General features: G+C 44.4%; 1 protein-coding gene across 1 annotated transcript in view; it reads left to right on the top strand.

Moving 5' to 3' along the window:
* LOC147116724 (cadherin-8-like) overlaps positions 1 to 20,221 on the top strand; it is a 265,237-nt gene that overhangs the window by 26,819 nt on the left and 218,197 nt on the right. Inside the window, exon 2 of the mRNA XM_085991845.1 lies at positions 2,114 to 2,658. Within this exon, the coding sequence (XP_085847971.1) occupies positions 2,407 to 2,658 (252 nt within the window). The 5' untranslated portion in view covers positions 2,114 to 2,406. The remainder of the gene's footprint in view (positions 1 to 2,113; positions 2,659 to 20,221) is intronic.

Here is a 20,221-nt window from a genome sequence, read left to right as displayed (position 1 = left end):
GGTGGCGCCAATCAATTTCACACATCGGGCACTCAGTGAGCATTGCACACTCATTGACATCACAATCCACTTGGCATTGAGGCTCCCGGTGATAATTGTTAGTGGCGACATTGTGCGGGGGTGGGGCAGGATTTTTCGTGCAGCGTTGGATTTACCGCGCTCCGGCGTTAATGCTCTAGTGCCCCATTAGTGCCATCTGCTGGCACTAACAGGCGGCGCTAAGGTACTGAATTTTTCCCCCAAATTCTTTCAGAATCCAATTCGAAGCATCGGCTTTCTTCACTAAACTGTGGGCTTGCTCACTTGGTGCCTAAGTGGGTAAATGCACGAGCGGGTGTTGCATTGAGTCATACAGACCAGAAAGTGTCCCAGGTTTGATCCATGGTGTGTGCTGAATTAATGGCCTCTTTGAGCCATGGCTCAGTGGGTAGCATGCTCACCCTGTGAATCAGAAGGTCGTGGGTTTATAGTCCCATTCCATGAGACTTGAGCACAAAAATCTAGGCTGACACTCCCAGTGCAATGCTGAGGGAGTGCTGCACTGTTGGAGGTGCTGTCTTTCGGGTGAGATGTTAAACTGAGGCCCCGTCTGCTCTCTCAGGTGGACATAAAAGATCCCACGGCACTACTTTGAATAAGAGCAGGGGAGTTCTCCCCGGTGTCCCGGCCAATATTTATCACTCAATCGACATCATTAAAAACAGATTATCTGGTCATGATCTCATTGCTGTTTGTGGGAGCTTGCTGTGCACAAATTGGCTGTCGCGTTTCCTACATTACAACAGTGACTACACTTCAAAAAAAAAGAACTTCATTGGCTGTAAAGCGCTTTGGGATGTCTGGTGGTCGTGAAAGGCGCTATAGAAATGCAAGTCTTTCTTTTGCTTTCTCAGGCCAGAGGTAGAAATTTCCTACAATTGGCAAACTCAGGGAGGGTGAAATATTCATCCAGCATCTCTGCTCCTGATCAGCAACCAGCGACCCCGCTAATATTGAAAAATGGGCGTGTGTGGAACATCTGGAGAGGATCAGAATTTGGTTTGGTGGTGATGATCCCCACGGTCAATTGGCCTGCTGCTACTCACTGTCTTGTTCACATCATAATACATGGCCACCTGGGCAAGATACCATGGAATCATAGCCCAGCACGAGTATTAATCAGATTATTTAAGGCACCGTCTTTCCAAAACAATTGTTTCTCAAACAATTTTGTAGTGCATAGAACTTACAGCGCAGAAAGTGACCATTCGGCCCAACAGGTCTGTGCCAGATGGATAGAAACATAGAAACATAGAAGATAGGAGCAGGAGTAGGCCATTCGGCCCCTTGAGCCTGCTCCGCCATTTAATGAGATCATGGCTGATCATCCAAATTCAGTACCCTGTCTCTGCTTTCTCCCCATATCCCTTGATCCCTTTAGCCTCAAGAAATATATCCAACTCCTTCTTGAATATATTTAACGAATTGGTCTCAACTGCCTTGTGTGGTAGAGAATTCCGCAGGTTCACCACTCTCTGGGTGAAGAAATTCCTCCTCATCTCAGTTCTAAATGGCTTACCCCTGATCCTTAGACTGTGACCCATGGTTCTGGACTCCCCGGCCATCGGGAACATCCTTCCTGCATCTAGCCTGTCTAGTCCTGTTAGAATTTTATAAGTTTCAATGAGATTGAATGGGATGGAGGGAGAAGAGGCATATGCCAGTTTCATTATGATCGCTTGAAGTAGATTATAGTTTATTTATAAGGAAGCTTACATTGTTGTAAGTAAATGAATAAAAAGTTTTGCCAATCAACTTTTTCCATAGAGAAGGTTGTTGTGATCTGAAACGCGCTGCCTGAAAGGGTGGTGAAGCAGATTCAATAGTAACTTTCAGAAGGGAGTTAGATAAATACTTGAAAAGGAGAAATTTGCAGGGCTATGGGGAAAGAGCAGGGGGGGAGCGGGACTAATTGGAGAGCTCGTTCAAAGAGCCGGCACAGGCACGATGGGCTGAATGGCCTCCTTCTGTGATTCTATGATTCTAAGTGCCCCTTAAAGATGTGAAATGGTAAAGGTTCTGTTCTAGTGACAAGCAAGTAAACTAATGACTCTCTCTCTTATTATGTTTCCAGAACGTTCTCGTGAACGAGCAAGCCGATGAACTCCTCTGATAGGTTAAAGGCATCTCTCTTCCTTACACTCAGTATCTTATAAACACAGCAGCAAAGGAACTGTCCAAACAAGCCGAACTTACCACGTGACAAACTTGGTGGCTTTCAAGCGGAAAGGACCACAGCAATCAGGAGCATTATTCTGAGGATCGCTTCGGTTTCTCGCTATCTCTCCCGCCATCCCCGTCCCCCCCCCTGACCCTCCCATCCCATCCCCCCGCCTCGCCAAAACCTCCTCAGAGATCGACGGAATAATGCCTGAGAGACTGGGAACGATGCTGACGGACACCCGGACTCGGTTGGTGCTGGCATGGATTAGCGTGCTTCCTTTCGTGCAGTCAATCCCGCTGGACCCTCCGCAGAGTTTACAGGACGGGGCCGTCTTGACGCTCGATGGGCTGAATGGCGAAGCAGGAGCTCTCAATCGTGCCAAGAGGGGCTGGGTCTGGAATCAAATGTTTGTGCTGGAAGAATTTTCTGGTCCCGAACCTATACTCGTTGGCAGGGTACGTTTATGAAATTAATTTATTTTGCGGTCTTAACACGGGAAATCGCCGGGCAATAAAACGGCCCCAAATCTTGCTGGAGTGGGGCATCTCACGGCGTTCCCCATTAGTTAGACTGTGTCCCTTTGTTCCCCGTTAGTTAGACTCTGTCCCTTTGTTCCCCGTTAGTTAGACTGTGTCCCTTTGTTCCCCGTTAGTTAGACTCTGTCCCTTACCCTGCAGCTCCAACATTGTTTTGCCCTGGAAGTGCGAGCCGATAACGGGGGATCTGGACCTTGGTGAACGACGGGACTAACAGCCTGTATCCTATGCCAGTGAGGTTAAAGGATTGAGAAAGAAACAGAGGAACGATGGAGCAGGAAACAGGGTCAAATCAGAAAGAGAAATAAAGAGAGGGAAAGAAAGATTGAATTAAGAGAGAGAGAAAAAAGAACAAAAGGGAATGAAAGAAAAAAATGTAATATAAATTCCTTTAAATCTCTAAGAAGAATTTGCTACCTGCAGGAATGAGACTCAACAGTTTAAATTGTTCCCTTTCTGGGCCGGAGTGGTTGATTGGCATGGCATTAACAATTATCACATCTTAAAAAGGGTACTTACACCGTTAAGTACCATCTCTAAGTTTCTGCGGCAAGTTTATTTCAAGTTGAACGCGCAAATGCAGCAAGTTTTTAATAATAATGGGGCGGGTGAGGGCGAGATGCCGTTTGCACAAGGCAAAAGGCAAAGCAGCACAAATCGATCGGCAAGTTATGGCGATTTACAACTCACGGCGTATCTCTTCTTCGCCTGGACTTGCTGCCTGATTTGCGCATTAATAATGGCATGCATCGTGATCTCGCCATTATCTTTCCAGCAAGATTTGGGCCAATAATCTTATGAATGCGTGTCATGCTGACACAGTCATTTTTATACATACTTAATGAAAGAAAAGACTGACCAGTATTATTCCAGTCTTGAGAGAACTATATTATGACTTGAACAATGAAATATATTTTGACTCGCAGAAGGACTGAGGTGCGTGTCTTTAAAACAATGAAAGCAAATTATTGAAGTAAGCAAGCGATTTAACTCGGACAATCAGCACAGGATTAGTGGACCCCAGTACAGAATTCACAAGCAAGGCTGGGGAGCAGAGGATCTTTTTTATTCTCTCCCCACCAAGGGTTAGTGAACAGATTCCCAGAGAAAATTCAGTTAACAGGCACTTTTAAAAAGGAGCTAGATAAATAGCTGTTGAGTAAAGGGGGTTGAGGGTGAGATAAACAGTTCTGCTGGATTTTATCTTCTGGGGAATGACAGGAAGGAATTTTGGGGCAGATCTCATTGAAACATACAGAGTTCTTACAGGGCTTGACAGGGTAGATGCAGGGAGGATGTTTCCCCTGGCTGGGGAGTCTAGAACCAGGGGTCACAGTCTCAGAATAAGGGGTCGGCCATTTAGGACTGAGATGAGGAGAAATCTCTTCACTCAGAGGGTAGTGAATCTTTGGCATTCTCTACCCCAGAGGGCTGTGGAGGCTCAGCCGTTGAGTATACTCAAGACAGAGATTGATAGATTTTTGAATATTAAGGGAATCAAGGGATATGGAGATAGTTCAGGAAAGTCGAGATGAGGTAGAAGTTCAGCCATGATCTTATTGAATGGCGGAGCAGGCTCGAGGGGCCGAATGGCCATCTCCTGCTCCTATTTCTTATGTTCTTATTTTCAACTGGCTGCCTGGACATAAAACTGGCATTGAAGATTACCGCCCATTAAAGAAGGAAAGAGTTGCATTTATATAGCACCTTTCACAACAACCAGACGTCCTAAAGCGCTTCACAGCCAATAAAGTACTTTTTTTTGAAGTGTACTCACTGTTGTAATGTAGGAAACACAGCAGCCACATTTTTCACAGCAAGCGCCCACAAACAGCAATGTGATAATGACCAGATAATCTGGCTCAGTGATGTTGATTGAGGGGTAAATATTGTCCAGGACACCGGGGAGAACTTCACTGATCTTCTTCAAAATAGTGCCATGGGACCACCTGAGAGAGCAGATGGGGCCTCGGTTTAACATCTCATCTGAAAGACGGCACGGTGGCATAGTGGTAAGCACTGTTGCCTCACAGTGCCAGGGACCCGGGTTCGAATCCGGCCTCGGGTAACTGTCTGTGTGGAGTTTGCACATTCTCCCTGTGTCTGCGTGGGTTTGCTCCGGTTTCCTCCCACAGTCCAAAGATGTGTGGATTAGGTTGATTTGGCTATGATAAATTGACCCTTAGTGTTAGGGGATTAAATACGCGGGGATAGGGTGGGATATGTGTCGGTGCAGGCTCGATGGGCCGAAATGGCCTCCATCTGCACTGTGGGGATTCTGTGATTGAATGCAGCACTCCCTCGGCACTGCACTGGAGTGTCAGCGTAGATTTTTGTGCTCAAGTCTCTGGAGTGGGACTTGAATCCACAACCTTCTGACATCAGAAGCGAGAGTGCTACCCACTGAGCCACAGCTGACACTAAAGTGCTAAAATTATAAAAATGACAATCGTATCTGGACTCCAGGTGGAGTGGGATTGAAGCGTTAAATGGCTTTTCCTCTCCAATTTTCTTACGATTATAAAACATGCATCTTAAAGAGTAGACAAATGTAGTTCTTAGGATGTGTTGTTCCCCTAGTGACAGAAGTAGAAATATTTCTAAAGAGATGGAGGTGACATTCGGGGGAATTGTTCCTATCCTGGCTCTGCTGAGCGATCTCAGTCGCTTGCTGCTGGCAAGTATTGGGAAGCTGGTGAAACAGGAGTGGCAAGTAGTTCTGTCCAGGTAAATTAGGAGTATGATGGAAAGCCAGGCAGCTCTTTTCACTCAAAGAATAACTGAGCTGTGGAATATGAACATAAGAATTAGGAGCAGGAGTTGGCCATTCGGCCCCTCGAGCCTGCTCCGCCATTCAATGAGATCATGGCTGATCTTCGACCTCCGCTCTACTTTCCCGCCCGATCACCATATCCCTTGATTCCATTCATGTCCAAAAATCTATCGATCTCAGTCTTGAATATACTCAATGACTGAGCATCCACAGCCCTCTGGGGTAAAGAATTCCAAAGATTCACAACCCTCTGAGTGAAGAAATTTCAGCTCATCTTAGCCCTAAATGGCCGACCCCTTATCCTGAGACTATGCCCCCTAGTTCTAGACTCTCCAGCCAGGGGAAACAGCCACATTCAAATTCTTGAACTACTTTTGGTGGGATTTAGAACTCGCATTCTCTGGTATTAATAGCCCAGGCCTCAGGATTACTCGCCCAGCAAAATAAATCTTCTACCAACATGGGGTGCGGCCTATTAGAGACAAAGAAGGTGATATGTGCTTAGAGGCGCAGGGCAAGGCTCAAATACTCAATGAGTACTTTGTATCGGCGTTCACTAAGGAGGTGGATGCTGACAAAATATTGATAAAGGTAGAAAAGGTAGAAGCAATGGAAGGGGTGAAAATTGATAGACAGAATGTATTAGAAAGGCTGGGTATGCTTAGAGTGGACAAGTCGCCTGGTCCAGATGGCTTGCATCCCAGGTTGTTCAGGGAATTGGGGGAGGAGATAGCGGAAGGGCTTGCCATAATTTTCCAATCTTCCCAAGATGTGGGGGAGGTGCCTGAAGATTGAAAAGTGGCAAATGTGACACCATTGTTCAAGAAAGGGTGTAAGGACAATCCTAGTAACTACAGGCCGGTCAGTTTAACATCAATGGTGGGTTAAGTTTTAGAAACCATAATCAAGGAAAAAAATATTGGACACTTGGAAAGGTTTAAGCTAATTAAGGAGAGCCAATACGGATTTGTAAAAGGCAGATCGTGTTTGACTAATCTAATTGAATTTTTTGATGAAGCAACAGGGAGGATTGATGAAGGGAATGCAATGGATGTTGTCTAGATGGATTTTCGGAAGGTGTTTGACAAAGTACCACATAGAAGGCTGGTTAACAAAATTGAGGCTCATGGAAAAGATGGGTCAGTGGCAGCTTGGATAAGGAATTGGCTTCAGGACAGAAAACAGCAATTTGTGGTAAATGGCTGTTTATCAGACTGGAGGATGGTAGACAGTGGTGTCCCCCAAGGGTCAGTGCTGGGGCCACTGCCTTTTTTGATATATATAAATGTCCTGGATATTGGAATACAGAGCAGAATTTCTAAATTTGCCGATGACACCAAACTTGGGGGTGTGGCAAACCGTGCCGATGATATCGACTACAACAGGACATAGAAAGGCTAGCAGAATGGGCAGACAAGTGACAGATGGAATTTAGTACAGAGAAATGTGAGGTGATGCATTTTGGCAGAAGAAACAGGGAGAGGCAATAGACACTTAATGGCACAGTTTTAAAGAATGTGTAGGGACAGAGGGACCTGGGAGTTAATGTGCATAGGTCCCTGAAGGTGGCAGGACTTATTGAGAGAGTGGTTAACAAAGCATTACGGATCTTGGGCTTCATAAATAGAGGTATTGAGTACAAAAGTAGAGAAGTTATGCTGAACCTTTATAAAGAGTTGGTTTGGCCACAACTGGAGTATTGCATCCAGTTCTGATCACCACACTTTAGGATGGATGTGAAGGCCACTGAGAGGGTGCAGAGAAGATTTACCGGAATGGTTCTGGGGATGGGAGATCTTAGCTACAAGGACAGGTTGGAAAAGTTGGATTTGTTTTCATTAGAGCAAAGGAGGTTGAGGGGTGATTTGATAGAGGTGTACAAGATTATGACGGGTTTGGATAGGCTAGACGGGCAAAGGCTGTTCCCACGAGTTGATGTTACAAGGACTAGGGGACACAGATTTAAGGTTTTGGGCAAGAGATACAGGGGGGATGTGAGGAAAAACTTTTTTACACAGCGAGTGGTGAGGATCTGGATCTCGCTGCTGACGGAAGTGGTGGAAGCGGAGACACTCAATGTTTTCAAGGGGAAACTGGATAGGCACTTGAGGGAAATAAACTTGCAGGGCTACAGGGATAGAGCAGGGAATGGGACTGACTGGATTGCTCTACAGAGAGCCGGCACGGACTCGATGGACCGAATGGCCTCCTTCTGTGCCGTTATGACTCTATGACAATGACTATGACTATAACACTATAACCACTGCACTACCAAGTGCCTATTTCAGCTGGGTGGTCGTAAAATTGTCCTTGGTGTCCATCAGCCGGGGTGATGTAAATCCATCCTGGGTTCCTAATCGCCATCCAGTGACTGGAAAATTGCGCATCTGTGGGTGAGGTGAGGTCACAGCAGGGTTCACTGTGATGCACATGGCACGGGAATAACTTGCTGCCCCTAGTTCTAAACTCTCCAGCCAGGGGGAAACAGCCTCACAGCATCTCCCCTGTCAAGCCCCCTAAGCATTTTATGTTTCAATGAGATCACCTCTCATTCTTCTAAACTCTAGAGAATATAGGCCTATTCTACTCAATCTCTTGTCATAGGACAACCCTCTCATCCCAGGAATAACTTATCAGGGAAGAACATTGGTGTGGACAGGACCATAGTGTGTTCAAGAGATGTGTATCTGGAATGGGAAGGATTTGAGAGATCTCATAGGAAGTTGGGTAGATGACATTGATCTATCAAAAAGGGTTGGGCTTATTGAGACTCTTGGCTGTCTGCTGTTCCTATAAATTCTTGTATTCCCAGTTATAGACTGCTTGCAGCTTGTCGTGACTTTAAAACTGGGATATTATTTATCATTAGCTTGTCTATCAATGTCAGTTTGGTAGCATCATTAACTCTAGATCAGAAGATTGTGGTTTGAAGCCTTAGGAAATGAGCACCTAATCTAGGCCGACACTCTGGCACTGGACAAACGGAGCGTTGAACTGTCGGAAGGTGACTTCTTTTAGCCGAGAAGTTAAATAAAGTCTGCCGATTGCAGCAGAGACGGAAAACATTAATCATTAATGAAGAGCAGGCAGGCTTCCCAGCCATTTGAAAATGTCTTTTCAGTACGTTGCCGAATTTGATGACAGCTTGTAAACATAAAAATAAATGCCCTTTACCAGTTTCAATGGGCAGTAGTACTGATGCAACTGGCTGAGTGCAGTAGCTTTCTGGCAACAGTTGGAGAGGGGCGGTTCTATTCAGGGCATTACCGTACCGCGTAATGAGTGTTATATCACACTGAGGTGTAAAAGAGTGTTTTCACCTGACAGGGTGATCACAGCAGTCACTACATCCATCTTATTTACCAGGTGTACGTGAGAATGAAAATTTATCACCTCAAAGTTTATTCCCACACTTGTGATATAAATGATGCTTTTTGCAGTTTTCCCAGAAGTAATAGGTTTATTTGTATGGTGTGGCATAAAGCGTTCTTATCAAGGGCCACCATCTCAGAATGCTGCCCCAAACTCTTGGTTGACAGGTGCGCCGCTCAGTGTCATAGAAACATAGAAGATAGGAGCAGGAGTAGGCCATTCGGCCCCTCGAGCCTGCTCTGCCATTTAATGAGATCATGGCTGATCATCCAAATTCAGTACCTGGTCCCTGCTTTCTCCCCATACCCCTTGATCCCTTTAGCCTTAAGAAATATATCTAACTCCTTCTTGAATATATTTAATGAATTGGCCTCAACGGCCTTCTGTGGTAGAGAATTCCATATGTTCACCACTCTCTGGGTGAAGAAATTCCTCCTCATCTTTGTCCTAAATGGCTTACCCCTTATCTTTAGACTGTGACCCCTGGTTCTGGACTCCCCCGCCATCGGGAACATCCTTCCTGCATCTAGTCTGTCTAGTCCTGTTAGAATTTTATAAGTTTCAATGAGGTCCCCTCTCATTCTTCTAAATTCCAGCGAATATAAGCCCAATCGACCCAATCTCTCCTCATACGTCATTCTTGCCATCCCAGGTAACAGTCTGTTGAATCGTTGCTGCACTCCTTCCATGACAAGAACATCCTTCCTCAGATAAGGCGACCAAAACTGCACACAATACTCAAGGTGTCAATCTGAGCCATGGGCCATTTCAGAGACGATTCACTCGGTTGATTCCTGAGATGAGGGGGTTGTCTTATGAGGAAAGGTTGAGCAGGCTGGGCCTATACTCATTGGAATTTAGAAGAATGAGAGGCGATGTTATTGAAACATATAAGATACTGAGGGGGCTCGACAAGGTAGATGCAGAGAGGATGTTTCCCCTCGTGGGAAAATCTAGAACTCGGGGGCACAGTTTCAGAATAAAGGGTCGCCCTTTTAGAACTGAGATGAGGAGGAATTTCTTCTCTCAGAGGGTCGTAAATCTGTGGAATTCTCTGCCCCAGAGAGTGTGGAGGCTGGGTCATTAAATACATTTAAGGTGGAGATAGACAGATTTTTGCAGGATAAGGGAGTGAAGGGTTATGGGGAGCGGGCCAGGAAGTGGCTTTGAGCCCAAGATCAGCCATGATCTTATTGAATGGCGGAGCAGGCTCAAGGGGCCAAGTGGTCGATTCCTGCTCCTATTTCTTATGTTCTTATGTTCTTATGTTCACCAGGCAGCTCCAAGGTTTCATTAGGCTGTAGATCTCAGCTGAGGCAACCGTATGGATGCTCTAATCAAGTAACAAAGTAATGGGCGATATACCCCAAATAGGGAATTCAGGAGAAACCTCTTTACCCAGAGAGTGGCTAGAATGTGGAACTCGCTACCACAGGGAGTGGTTGATGTGAATCGCATAGGTGCATTCAAGGGGAAGCTAGAAAAACACACGAGGGAGAAAGGAATCGAAGGATGTCTTGATGGGGTGAGATGAAGAAGGGTGGGAGGAAGCTCGTGTGGAGCATAAACACTGGCATGGACCTGTTGAGCTGAATGGCTGGTTTCTGCGCTGTAAATATTTTGTAATATTTTGTAATACCAGGGGATTGGGTGAAGTGATGAAGGATTGGGTGAGGCACCAGTGAATTGGGTGAAGTGATGGAGGGTTGGGTGAGGTACCAGGGGATTGGGTGAAGTGATGGAGGGTTGGGTGAGGTACCAGGGAATTGAGTGAAGTGATGGAGGGTTGGGTGAGGTACCAGGGAATTGAGTGAAGTGATGAAGGATTGGCTGAGGTACCAAGGGATTGGGTGAAGTGATGGAGGGTTGGGTGATATAATAAGGGAACTATACCCCAACATAATTCAGCACCTTTAGGAAAGGAGGGTAGCATATGGAAGAGAAAAAAGTGAAATGTTAGTTTGTTGTGTAACTACTGAGGGACTAAGGTGATGGATGAAGGCAGAGTGAGCTCTAAGTGATGTTAAGTACAAACTAATATCTGACTTGGCAGGGTTATTATATCTCCAGTGACACAAGTAACAGCGCAGAGAGGGAACAAAAGACATCCTCTGATTCTGGAGCGTATTGGTCAAGTTATGTCTCCACAGCTGCCTATCCAATTACAGTGCATTGAGAAAGGCAACTCATATTCTAGATTACTGCGCTGCACACCAGGAAGGATTTCCCTCCATTACAAACACAGGAATCAAATAAAAAAAGGCACAAAGCAACTATTTATAGGCAGGTTTTTGGAGTCAAGAATGCAAAGATATTTTGCAGTGGAGGCGCTGGTAGCAAGTGATAGGAAAAATCGTAATAAATTAGGAAATTTTTCCTTCAGCATGATGTCTGTCAGATTTAGACGTTGGAGTAGTTTGATGCAGAGATTTCTACATACTATACATAGAATATACAGCACAGAAACAGGCCATTTGGCCCAGCCAGTCAATGCCGGCGTTTATGCTCCACTCGAGCCTCCTCCCATTCTTCTTCAACTAACCTATCAGCATATCAATCTATTTCTTTCTCCCTCATGTGCTTATCTAGCTTCCCCTTGAATGCATCTATACTATTTGCCTTAACTACTCATCTTTCAGATGAGGCGTTAAACCAAGGCCTCGTCTGCTCTCTCAGGTGGATGTAAAAGATCCTATGGCAATATTTCGAAGAAGAGCAGGGGAGTTCTCCCCGGTGTCCTGGGGCCAATATTTATCCCTCAATCAACATCACTAAAACAGATTATCTAATCATTATTGACATGAATCAGTCATTCATGAAAGTAAGACTTATGAAATAATAATGAGCAGCCTATGGGTGGCGCTGTCCAGGGAGAGTATAAATACTCGGGCACGGGCCCAGCTTGCGCAGGACATTCTTAACAGGAACTAGTGAAGGACACAACTAGACCTCCATGTTGTAAAACAGTTGATTAAAGCTTTGTTTAACGCTTAGACCAAGTGCCTAGTAGTTTTCTTATGTCAATTATCACATTGCTGTTTGTGGGAGCTTGCTGTGCGCAAATTGGCTGCTGCGTTTCCTACATTACAACAGTGACCACACTTCAAAAGTACTTCATTGGCTGTAAAGTGCTTTGGGACCTCCTGAGGTCGTGCAAGGCGCTATATAAATGCAAGTCCTCCTTTTTTTCTTTGTGGTAGCGAGTTCCACATTCTCACCACTCTCTGGGTAAAGAAGTTTCTTCTGAAATCCCTTTTTGATTTCCCGACTATCTTATATCGATGGTCTCTGGTTTTGCTCTTCTCCACAAGTCCTATTCCTTGCAAATGGGGGAAAAAGAGGTCCATCACTCAGAATTGTTATCCCTCACCTGACACAATGGAAAGGCAGATCTGGAGATTGTGAGACTGCAGGAACGCGGATGCAAGTGTCTCTTCTGCAGGGGGCATTCCAACAGGAATGTCTCTTGAGGAGGGAGTGAATAGCGCTGATAGAGCTGAGCCTTAAAAAAAGGAGATAATTTTAGGCCATCCAGTCCTTCATGAGCTTATCAATTTTAAACCCGTGCTCTCCATCTTTAATCTCACAACTCCAGCCACTGTGGTTCTTCGTCTCCGCTATTCTTGTGACACTACTGTCCTGTATCAACTGCTGCAGTCTGATTCTGAGTGAAGGATGCAGTGCAACTATCAGGTCAGCCTAGGCTTTATTTCACTAAAGGTATTCCTAACCGCCACAAAGGAGGCAAAGGCAGCGGCGAGTGGTGAAGTTTAAAAAAAAAATAGACCTTTCCTTGATTGACGATCTCCTTCATGTGTGACTGGAGTGATATTTTCTGTGACACAATTAGGTCTCTCCAAGGAGGAGATTAGTCAGATAGGATTGTTGTACTTCATGGTACTATATAGCCTGATCTTCCTTGTGTGTGAGTAGAATTCAGCAGTGCTATGTGAAGGACCTCTGCAGCTTTCCAAATGTCACTGTTGAGAGGTCCGCAGTAAAGCAAGACGAAAACTAAACTGTGCTGAACCCAGCTTTTCACAGTAATTTACAAAGAGGCTAAGTTTTGAAGTGACATTTCTTTTTGACAAGTGCATATAGAGTACGGGTCTCAGATATTTCTTAATTCTCTGGTCTGTTAGAGCTTGCTTTGATAAGTCAGTCAGTGTCAATGATTTACACATAATTTTTTTTTTCATTTGAGTCTGATGAATTGCTTATGGCAAGATTAAAACACTCCTGCATTTTCTTTCTGGAGAATTTCCGGGGTGATTTGTACACGGTGATTGCGCTGTTTGCAATCAATGGTTTTATTATTTATAAACCGACAATTTAAAATTTGCAGTATACAAGATTTATAATAATGCTTCAGCCTTTATTTTTTTTCTAAGCTCCGATGCAGTCTGATACGCTCTCCCTCTTTCTGCATCCTCATTGTCGCCTCTCCTGTGTCAGCCGTGGTTCTGTGGGTCGCACTCTTGCTTTCTGAGTCAGAAGGTCATAAGTTCAAACCTCACTTCAGGGACTTGAGTGCATAAATCTCAGCCTGAAGTTCCTGTGCGGTACTGAGGGAGTGCTGCGCTGTTGGAGGTGCCGACTTTCCGATAAGATGTAAAACTGCCGTCTCATGTGGGCATAAACGATCCCATGGTACTATTTTGAAGAAAAGCAAGGGAGTTCTCCTCGCTGTCCTGGCTAACTAATATTTATCCCTCAACTAACATCACTCAAACAGCTGATTTGATCTTTATTGCATTGCTGCCTGTGGGAGCTTGCTGTGCGCAGATTGACTGCCGCCTTTCCTACATTACAGCAGCGGCTACACTTCAAAAGTACTTCATTGGCTGGAAAGCGCTTTGGGACACCCTGCAGTTGTGAAAGGTGCTATAGAAATGCAGCACCCCACCGCCCTGCACTCCCTTGGATTCTGCTCAAGTCTCATTCTTTTCCACAGGGGTTACCAGACCAATCCCAGTTGGAGGGACCAGTGTAACTACACTGAAACTTGGAAGCCCCCATGTCCGTCAGCAACTGCGTTTGTGACTCTTAAAATGCAGAATTTTCTCTTGCAGCTAAAGAAAAAACAAAAAATACTTCCTTCCAAGTGAACTATTCTCCATTGAAAATTCTTCTACAGAGGAAGTAAATTGGGATTTCATCCTGTACAAGTCATCCATCGGTATCATTCAAAAAGAATGCAACACATCTTCTACCTGTTGGGAGATAACCTTCATTTTAAGCATGCAGACCTTACATGCTATTTTTGGGTCTATGTTCAATTTCGAAGGCATTCCGTTGACATATTAACCCAGAATTTGCTGCCAAAATACCGACAAGTTTAACGGTGCTCGCTGTTATTAATGTGTGAATCGTTCAGCAACTTGTGGCGAGGAAGAGATACGCCGTGAGTTGCAAATCGCCTCAAATTGCTGGATGATTTGCGCCGCACCGCCGTTCGCCTGGTGAAAACAGCAGCTGGCCCTCAACCTCCCCGTGAGTTTCATGAAGTTGCTGCATTCGTGCATTAACTGTCCATTAAACTCGCCACACAAAGGTAGGGCTGGCACTTAACAGCGTAAGTACCTTCTTAATGAGGAGATTTATGTCCCTGCAATGCCACTCAATCATTCCGGCCCAGAAAGGGATCAATTGAAACTGTGGAGTCTCAATCCTACAGGTAGTAAATTGTTGTTAGAGATTTTCAAAAGTTATTTTTTTCATATTTCTTACTTTTCCTTTCTGTCTCTTTTCTCTGTCTCTCTTAATCCAATCTATCACTCCCTCTCTTTATTTCTCTTATGTACCTGATTTGGCACAGGTACAGAAAGAGATTTGACTCTAATTTACCCGATTTCCTTCTCTATCATTCCTCTGTGTTTTTCTCAATCCTTAAATCTCACTAAGGAAGTGGTACTCGGTAAAATAATGGGACTCAAGGCGGATAAATCACCTGGACCTGATGGCTTACATCCTAGGGTCTTGAGGGAAGTGGCGGTAGGGATTGTGGATGCATTGGTAATAATCTTCCAAAACTTCCTGGACTCAGCAAAGGTCCCGGCAGACTGGAAAACTGCTAATGTAACACCCTTATTTAAAAAGGGCAGTAGACAGAAGACTGGAAACTATACACCGGTTAGCCTAACATCTGTGGTAGGTAAAATTTTGGAGTGCATTATTAAGGAGACAGTAACAGGACATTTGGATAATCATAATTTAATAAGACAAAGTCAGCATGGTTTTATGAAGGGGAAGCCATGTTTGACAAATTTGCTGGAGTTCTTTGAGGAAGTAACATATAGGGTGGATAAAGGTGAACCAGTGGACGTAATGTATTTAGACTTCCAAAAGGCATTTGACAAGGTGCCACACAAAAGATTATTGCGTAAGGTAAAAAATCACGGGATTGGGGGTAATATTCTGGCACGGATAGAGGATTGGCTATCTAACAGAAGGCAGAGAGTTGGGATAAATGGTTCATTCTCAGACTGGCAATCAGTAACCAGTGGTGTTCCGCAGGGGTCAGTGCTGGGTCCCCAACTCTTTACAATCTATATTAACGATTTGGAGGAGGGGACCGAGTGTAACATATCAAGGTTTGCAGATGATACTAAGATGGGAGGGAAAGTAGCGAGTGAGGAGGACATAAAAAACCTGCAAGGGGACATAGACAGGCTAAGCAAGTGGGCAGAGATTTGGCAGATGGAATACAATACTGGAAAGTGTGAGGTTATGCACTTTGGCAGGAAAAATCGTAGAGCAAGTTATTATCTTAATGGCAAGAAACTGGAAAGTACTGAAGTACAAAGGGATCTGGGGGTCCTGCTGCACGAAACTCAAAAGGTTAGTATGCAGGTGCAGCAAGTGATTAAGAAGGCCAATGGAATGTTGGCTTTCATTGCTAGGGGGATAGAATATAAAAATAGGGAGGTGTTGCTTCAGTTGTACAAGGTATTGGTGAGACCGCACCTGGAATACTGCATACAGTTTTGGTGTCCATACTTAAGAAAAGACATACTTGCTCTCGAGTCAGTACAAAGAAGGTTCACTCGGTTAATCCCGGGGATGAGGGGATGGACATATGAGGAGAGGTTGAGTAGATTGGGACTCTACTCATTGGAGTTCAGAAGAACGAGAGGCGATCTTATTGAAACATATAAGATTGTGAAGGGGGTGGATTGGGTGGATGCAGGGAGGATGTTCCAGATGATGGGTGAAACTAGAACTAGGGGGCATAGTCTTAGAATAAGGGGCTGCTCTTTCAAAACTGAGATGAGGAGGAACTACTTCACTCAGAGGGTGGTAGGTCCATGGAATATGCTGCCCCAAAAAGCTGTCGAAGCTACATCATTACATAAATTTAAAACAGATATAGACAGTTTCCTAGAAGAAGAGGGAATTAAGGGTTATGGGGAGCGGTCAGGAATTTGGACATGAGTCTAGGTTCGGATCGGTCATGGCCCTGTGGGTAGCGGAGCGGGCCCAGGGGCCATGTAGCCTGATCCTGCTCCTGTTTCGTGTGTCTAATTCTGTTGGATTCAGGAGATAGTCCTGTCATAGTGGATTGGTGGTTAGGATCAAATCAGCCATGATCTTATTGAATGGCGGAGCAGGCTCGAGGGGCCAATTGGCCTACTCCTGCTCCTATTTCTTATGTTCTTATGTTCTTATAGACTGTTGGTCCCTTCGTTCACTGAGGCCCCAGATGCCCTGCTGCCCTACCCTGCGCCGTTATCAGATCGCACTTCCAGCAAGTCACAGGGCTAATTTTATTCGAGCTGATGGGTGAAGGGAAAAGTCAAACTGACGGGGCACGCTGCGAGATGCCCCGCCCCAGCAAATTCTGGGTCATAATTGGGGTGGGAGGGTGGAGGAGATGGAAGAGAGGATTTGAACATCATGTATTTCAGAGTGGCTCCTGTCAATGTTACGTGAGCCAAAGCTTTGGTGAAGCTGCGAGGCTGATCTGGAAGTGCCCAAGCCAGGGGAGAGCTAGTACTGATTGAGAAACCACGGTGAAAGGGTCAAGATACAGGACACTGCTGAGGTGGCAGAAGAGATGAGAAGGCAGGAAGCGAGACCGATGCTTGGGTTTAAAGCTTGTGGGAGGAAGGGGAGAGTCAGGCAGGTAAGGAGTTACGCTCTATTGGGCTCCTTTCAGGCAATAGGTTTGAGTAGGAGGCAGCACAATGAGATGCTGTTTCAACACAGTGAGAAAGGAGGGAGGAGGAACGCAGCCTATTTGGAATACAGCAGCAACAAAAGAAGAAAGCGCAGCGGTACAATGTCGATGATAGTGTTGATAAAATATGACAGTCATAAGAAAGGATAGAGGGAAAGAAGTTGGAGACCAGAGGTGACAGGTGGATCATCAGATGGATCATCTCTTTTCTTGTATCCTGCCCAGCAGAGTGAGAGGGAGCGAGATGAGCCTCCCCAAATAAGGGTGTGGAATTCAACCCTTTGTCATCGCCGCACCTGCCACTTTCATCTTGACAACGTTATTGTGGCAAGTGGTTTGAAAAGTGCCAGTGATAAAAGGAAACTGAATTAACATGCACTGTTGAAATAATAAGACATCTGAAAGCTGATGACTGCACATTTATTGATGTTAATTCAGCTCCCACACCCACTCGCACTCTTTGCTGCCAGTTCTTCCAATGATGCATTCAGCACTCACTGTCTAAGCAGCAATATTCCCTCGGGGGGGGGGCGGAAATCAACAAATGTAAAGAAAAAAATGTCAAAGGGGCACTGTCTTTATTTAATTAAAAAAATGGATTGGGACACTGCTCTTTTCCCAAGTGTCCTCGGTTCATATCCAGTCCGAACTGGCAGGAATGAAACTCTTTTCAAAGTCTGATGGATATAAGGGCACAAAGTGCAGTGTCAGCCGTGGCTCTTGCTTCTGGGTCAGAAGGTTGTGGGTTCAAGTCCCACTCCAAGGATCTGAGCACAAAATCTAGGCTGACACTCCAGTCTAGTACTGAGGGTAAGAGTGTAAGTACATTTTTAATGAGGAAATTTATGTTTCTGGAACGCCAATCAATCGCCCAGAAAGGGAACAAATGGAACTGTGGTGTCTCACTCCTACAGGTAGTAAATTGCTGTTAGAGATTTTTTAAATTTAGAATTTACTTGCACTGCACTGTCAGAAGGTGCCATCTTTAGGTTGAGATGTTAAACTGAGGCCTTCTCGGATGGACATAAACGATCCCATGGCACTATTTTGAAGAAGGGCAAGAGAGTTCTCCCCAGTGTCCTGACCAATATTTATTGCTCAATCGCCAACACTAAAACAGATTATTTGGCCATTATCACACTGCTGTTTGTGGAATCTTGCTCTGTGCAAATTGGCTGCCACATTTCCTTCATTACAACAGTAACTATGCTTCAAAAGTACTTCAAAAGAGCTTTGCAGTGTCCTGAGGTCATGTCAGCCTGAATTAGGTGCTCAAGTCCAGGCATGGGGCTCAAACCCACAACCTTCTCACCCAACATCAAGAGAGCAAATAATAAAAATGACAACAGAGAAGGTCATAGACTTAGGTAGCAGTGGGGAAATTAAAAACCAGAGCGTGTCAGGAAGGGGCAGAAGGTATGGAGTAAAAGGTAAAGTAATAAAAAGGGCAAAAGCAGGAACTAAGTGTCACAAAACATATTTGAAAGTTCTCTATCTGAATGCACGTAGCATTCATAACAAAATAGACGAGTTAATGGCACAAATAACTACATATGGGTATGATCTTGTGGCCATTACAGAAACATGGCTGCAGGGTGACAATGCCTGGGAATTAAACATACCAGGTTATTTAACGATCAGGAAGGACAGGCAGGAAGGAAGAGGAGGTGGGGTGGCTATGTTAATAAAGGAAGGAATCACTGTAATACAGAGAAATGATATTGGGTCAAAAGATCAGGATAATGAAACAGTTTGGGTGGAGATAAGGAATAATAAGGGGAAAAAAACACTAGTGGGTGTAGTCTATAGGCCTCCGAACAGTTGCAACTCTGTTGGATGGAGTATCAATCAGGAAATAGTTGAGGCTTGTAATAAGGGACCATCGATAATTATGGGGGATTTTAACTATCATATTAATTGGACAAATCAAATTGGGCAGGGCTGCCTTGAGGATGAGTTCATTGAGTGTATTAGGGATGGGTTTCTTGAGCAGTATGTAACTGAACCGACCAGGTGGCAAGCAACCTTAGATCTGGTCCTGTGTAATGAGACAGGATTAATTAAAAATGTCCTAGTAAAGGATCCCCTTGGAATGAGTGACCATAACATGGTTGAATTCCATATTCAATTAGAGGGTGAGAAGGTTGGATCTCAAACAAGTGTGCTAAGCTTGAATAAAGGAGACTATGAAGGTATGAGAGCGGAATTGAGTAGAGTGGATTGGGAAAATAGATTAAAGGGTAAGACGATACATGATCAGTGGTGTACATTTTAAGGAGTTATTTTACAACTTCCAAAAAAAATATATTCCACTGAGAAGAAAAGGGTGTAAAAGAAAAGACAGCCATCCGTGGCTAAGTAAAGAAATTAAGGATAGTATTTGACTAAAAACAAGGGCATATAAGGTAGCCAAATCTAGTGGGAGGATAGAGGATTGGGAAAACTTTAAAAGACAGCAAAAAATAACAAAAAGATTAATTAAGAAAGGGAAGATAGATTATGAAAGTAAATTAGCAAAAAATATAAAAACAGATAGTAAGAGTTTTTATAGTTATATAAAAAGAAAAAGGGTGGCTAAAGTAAATCTTGGTCCCTTAGAGGATGAGACTGGGAAATTACTGGTGGGAAATATGGAGATGGCAAAAACACTGAATGAATATTTTGTATCAGTCTTTACAGTAGAGGACACTAAGAATATCCCAACACTGGACAAACAGAGGGCTATAGGGGGGGAGGAGCTAAACACGATCAAAATCACTAAGGAAGTGGTACTCGGTAAAATAATGGGACTCAAGGCGGATAAATCACCTGGACCGGATGGCTTACATCCTAGGGTCTTGAGGGAAGTGGCGGTAGGGATTGTGGATGCATTGGTAATAATTTTCCAAAACTCCCTGGACTCGGCAAAGGTCCCGGCAGACTGGAAAACTGCTAATGTAACACCCTTATTTAAAAAGGGCAGTAGACAGAAGGCTGGAAACTATAGACCGGTTAGCCTAACATCTGTGGTAGGTAAAATTTTGGAGTCCATTATTAAGGAGACAGTAACAGGACATTTGGATAATCATAATTTAATAGGACAAAGTCAGCATGGTTTTATGAAGGGGAAGTCATGTTTGACAAATTTGCTGGAGTTCTTTGAGGAAGTAACATATAGG

The sequence above is a fragment of the Somniosus microcephalus genome, chromosome 6 (assembly GCF_052327205.1).
Source record: "Somniosus microcephalus isolate GS21.2 chromosome 6, FLI_Smic_1.0, whole genome shotgun sequence".
Lineage (NCBI taxonomy): Eukaryota > Metazoa > Chordata > Chondrichthyes > Squaliformes > Somniosidae > Somniosus > Somniosus microcephalus.
Note: the sequence above shows the minus strand (reverse complement) of the source record. Positions and strands in the feature narration are given on the sequence as shown.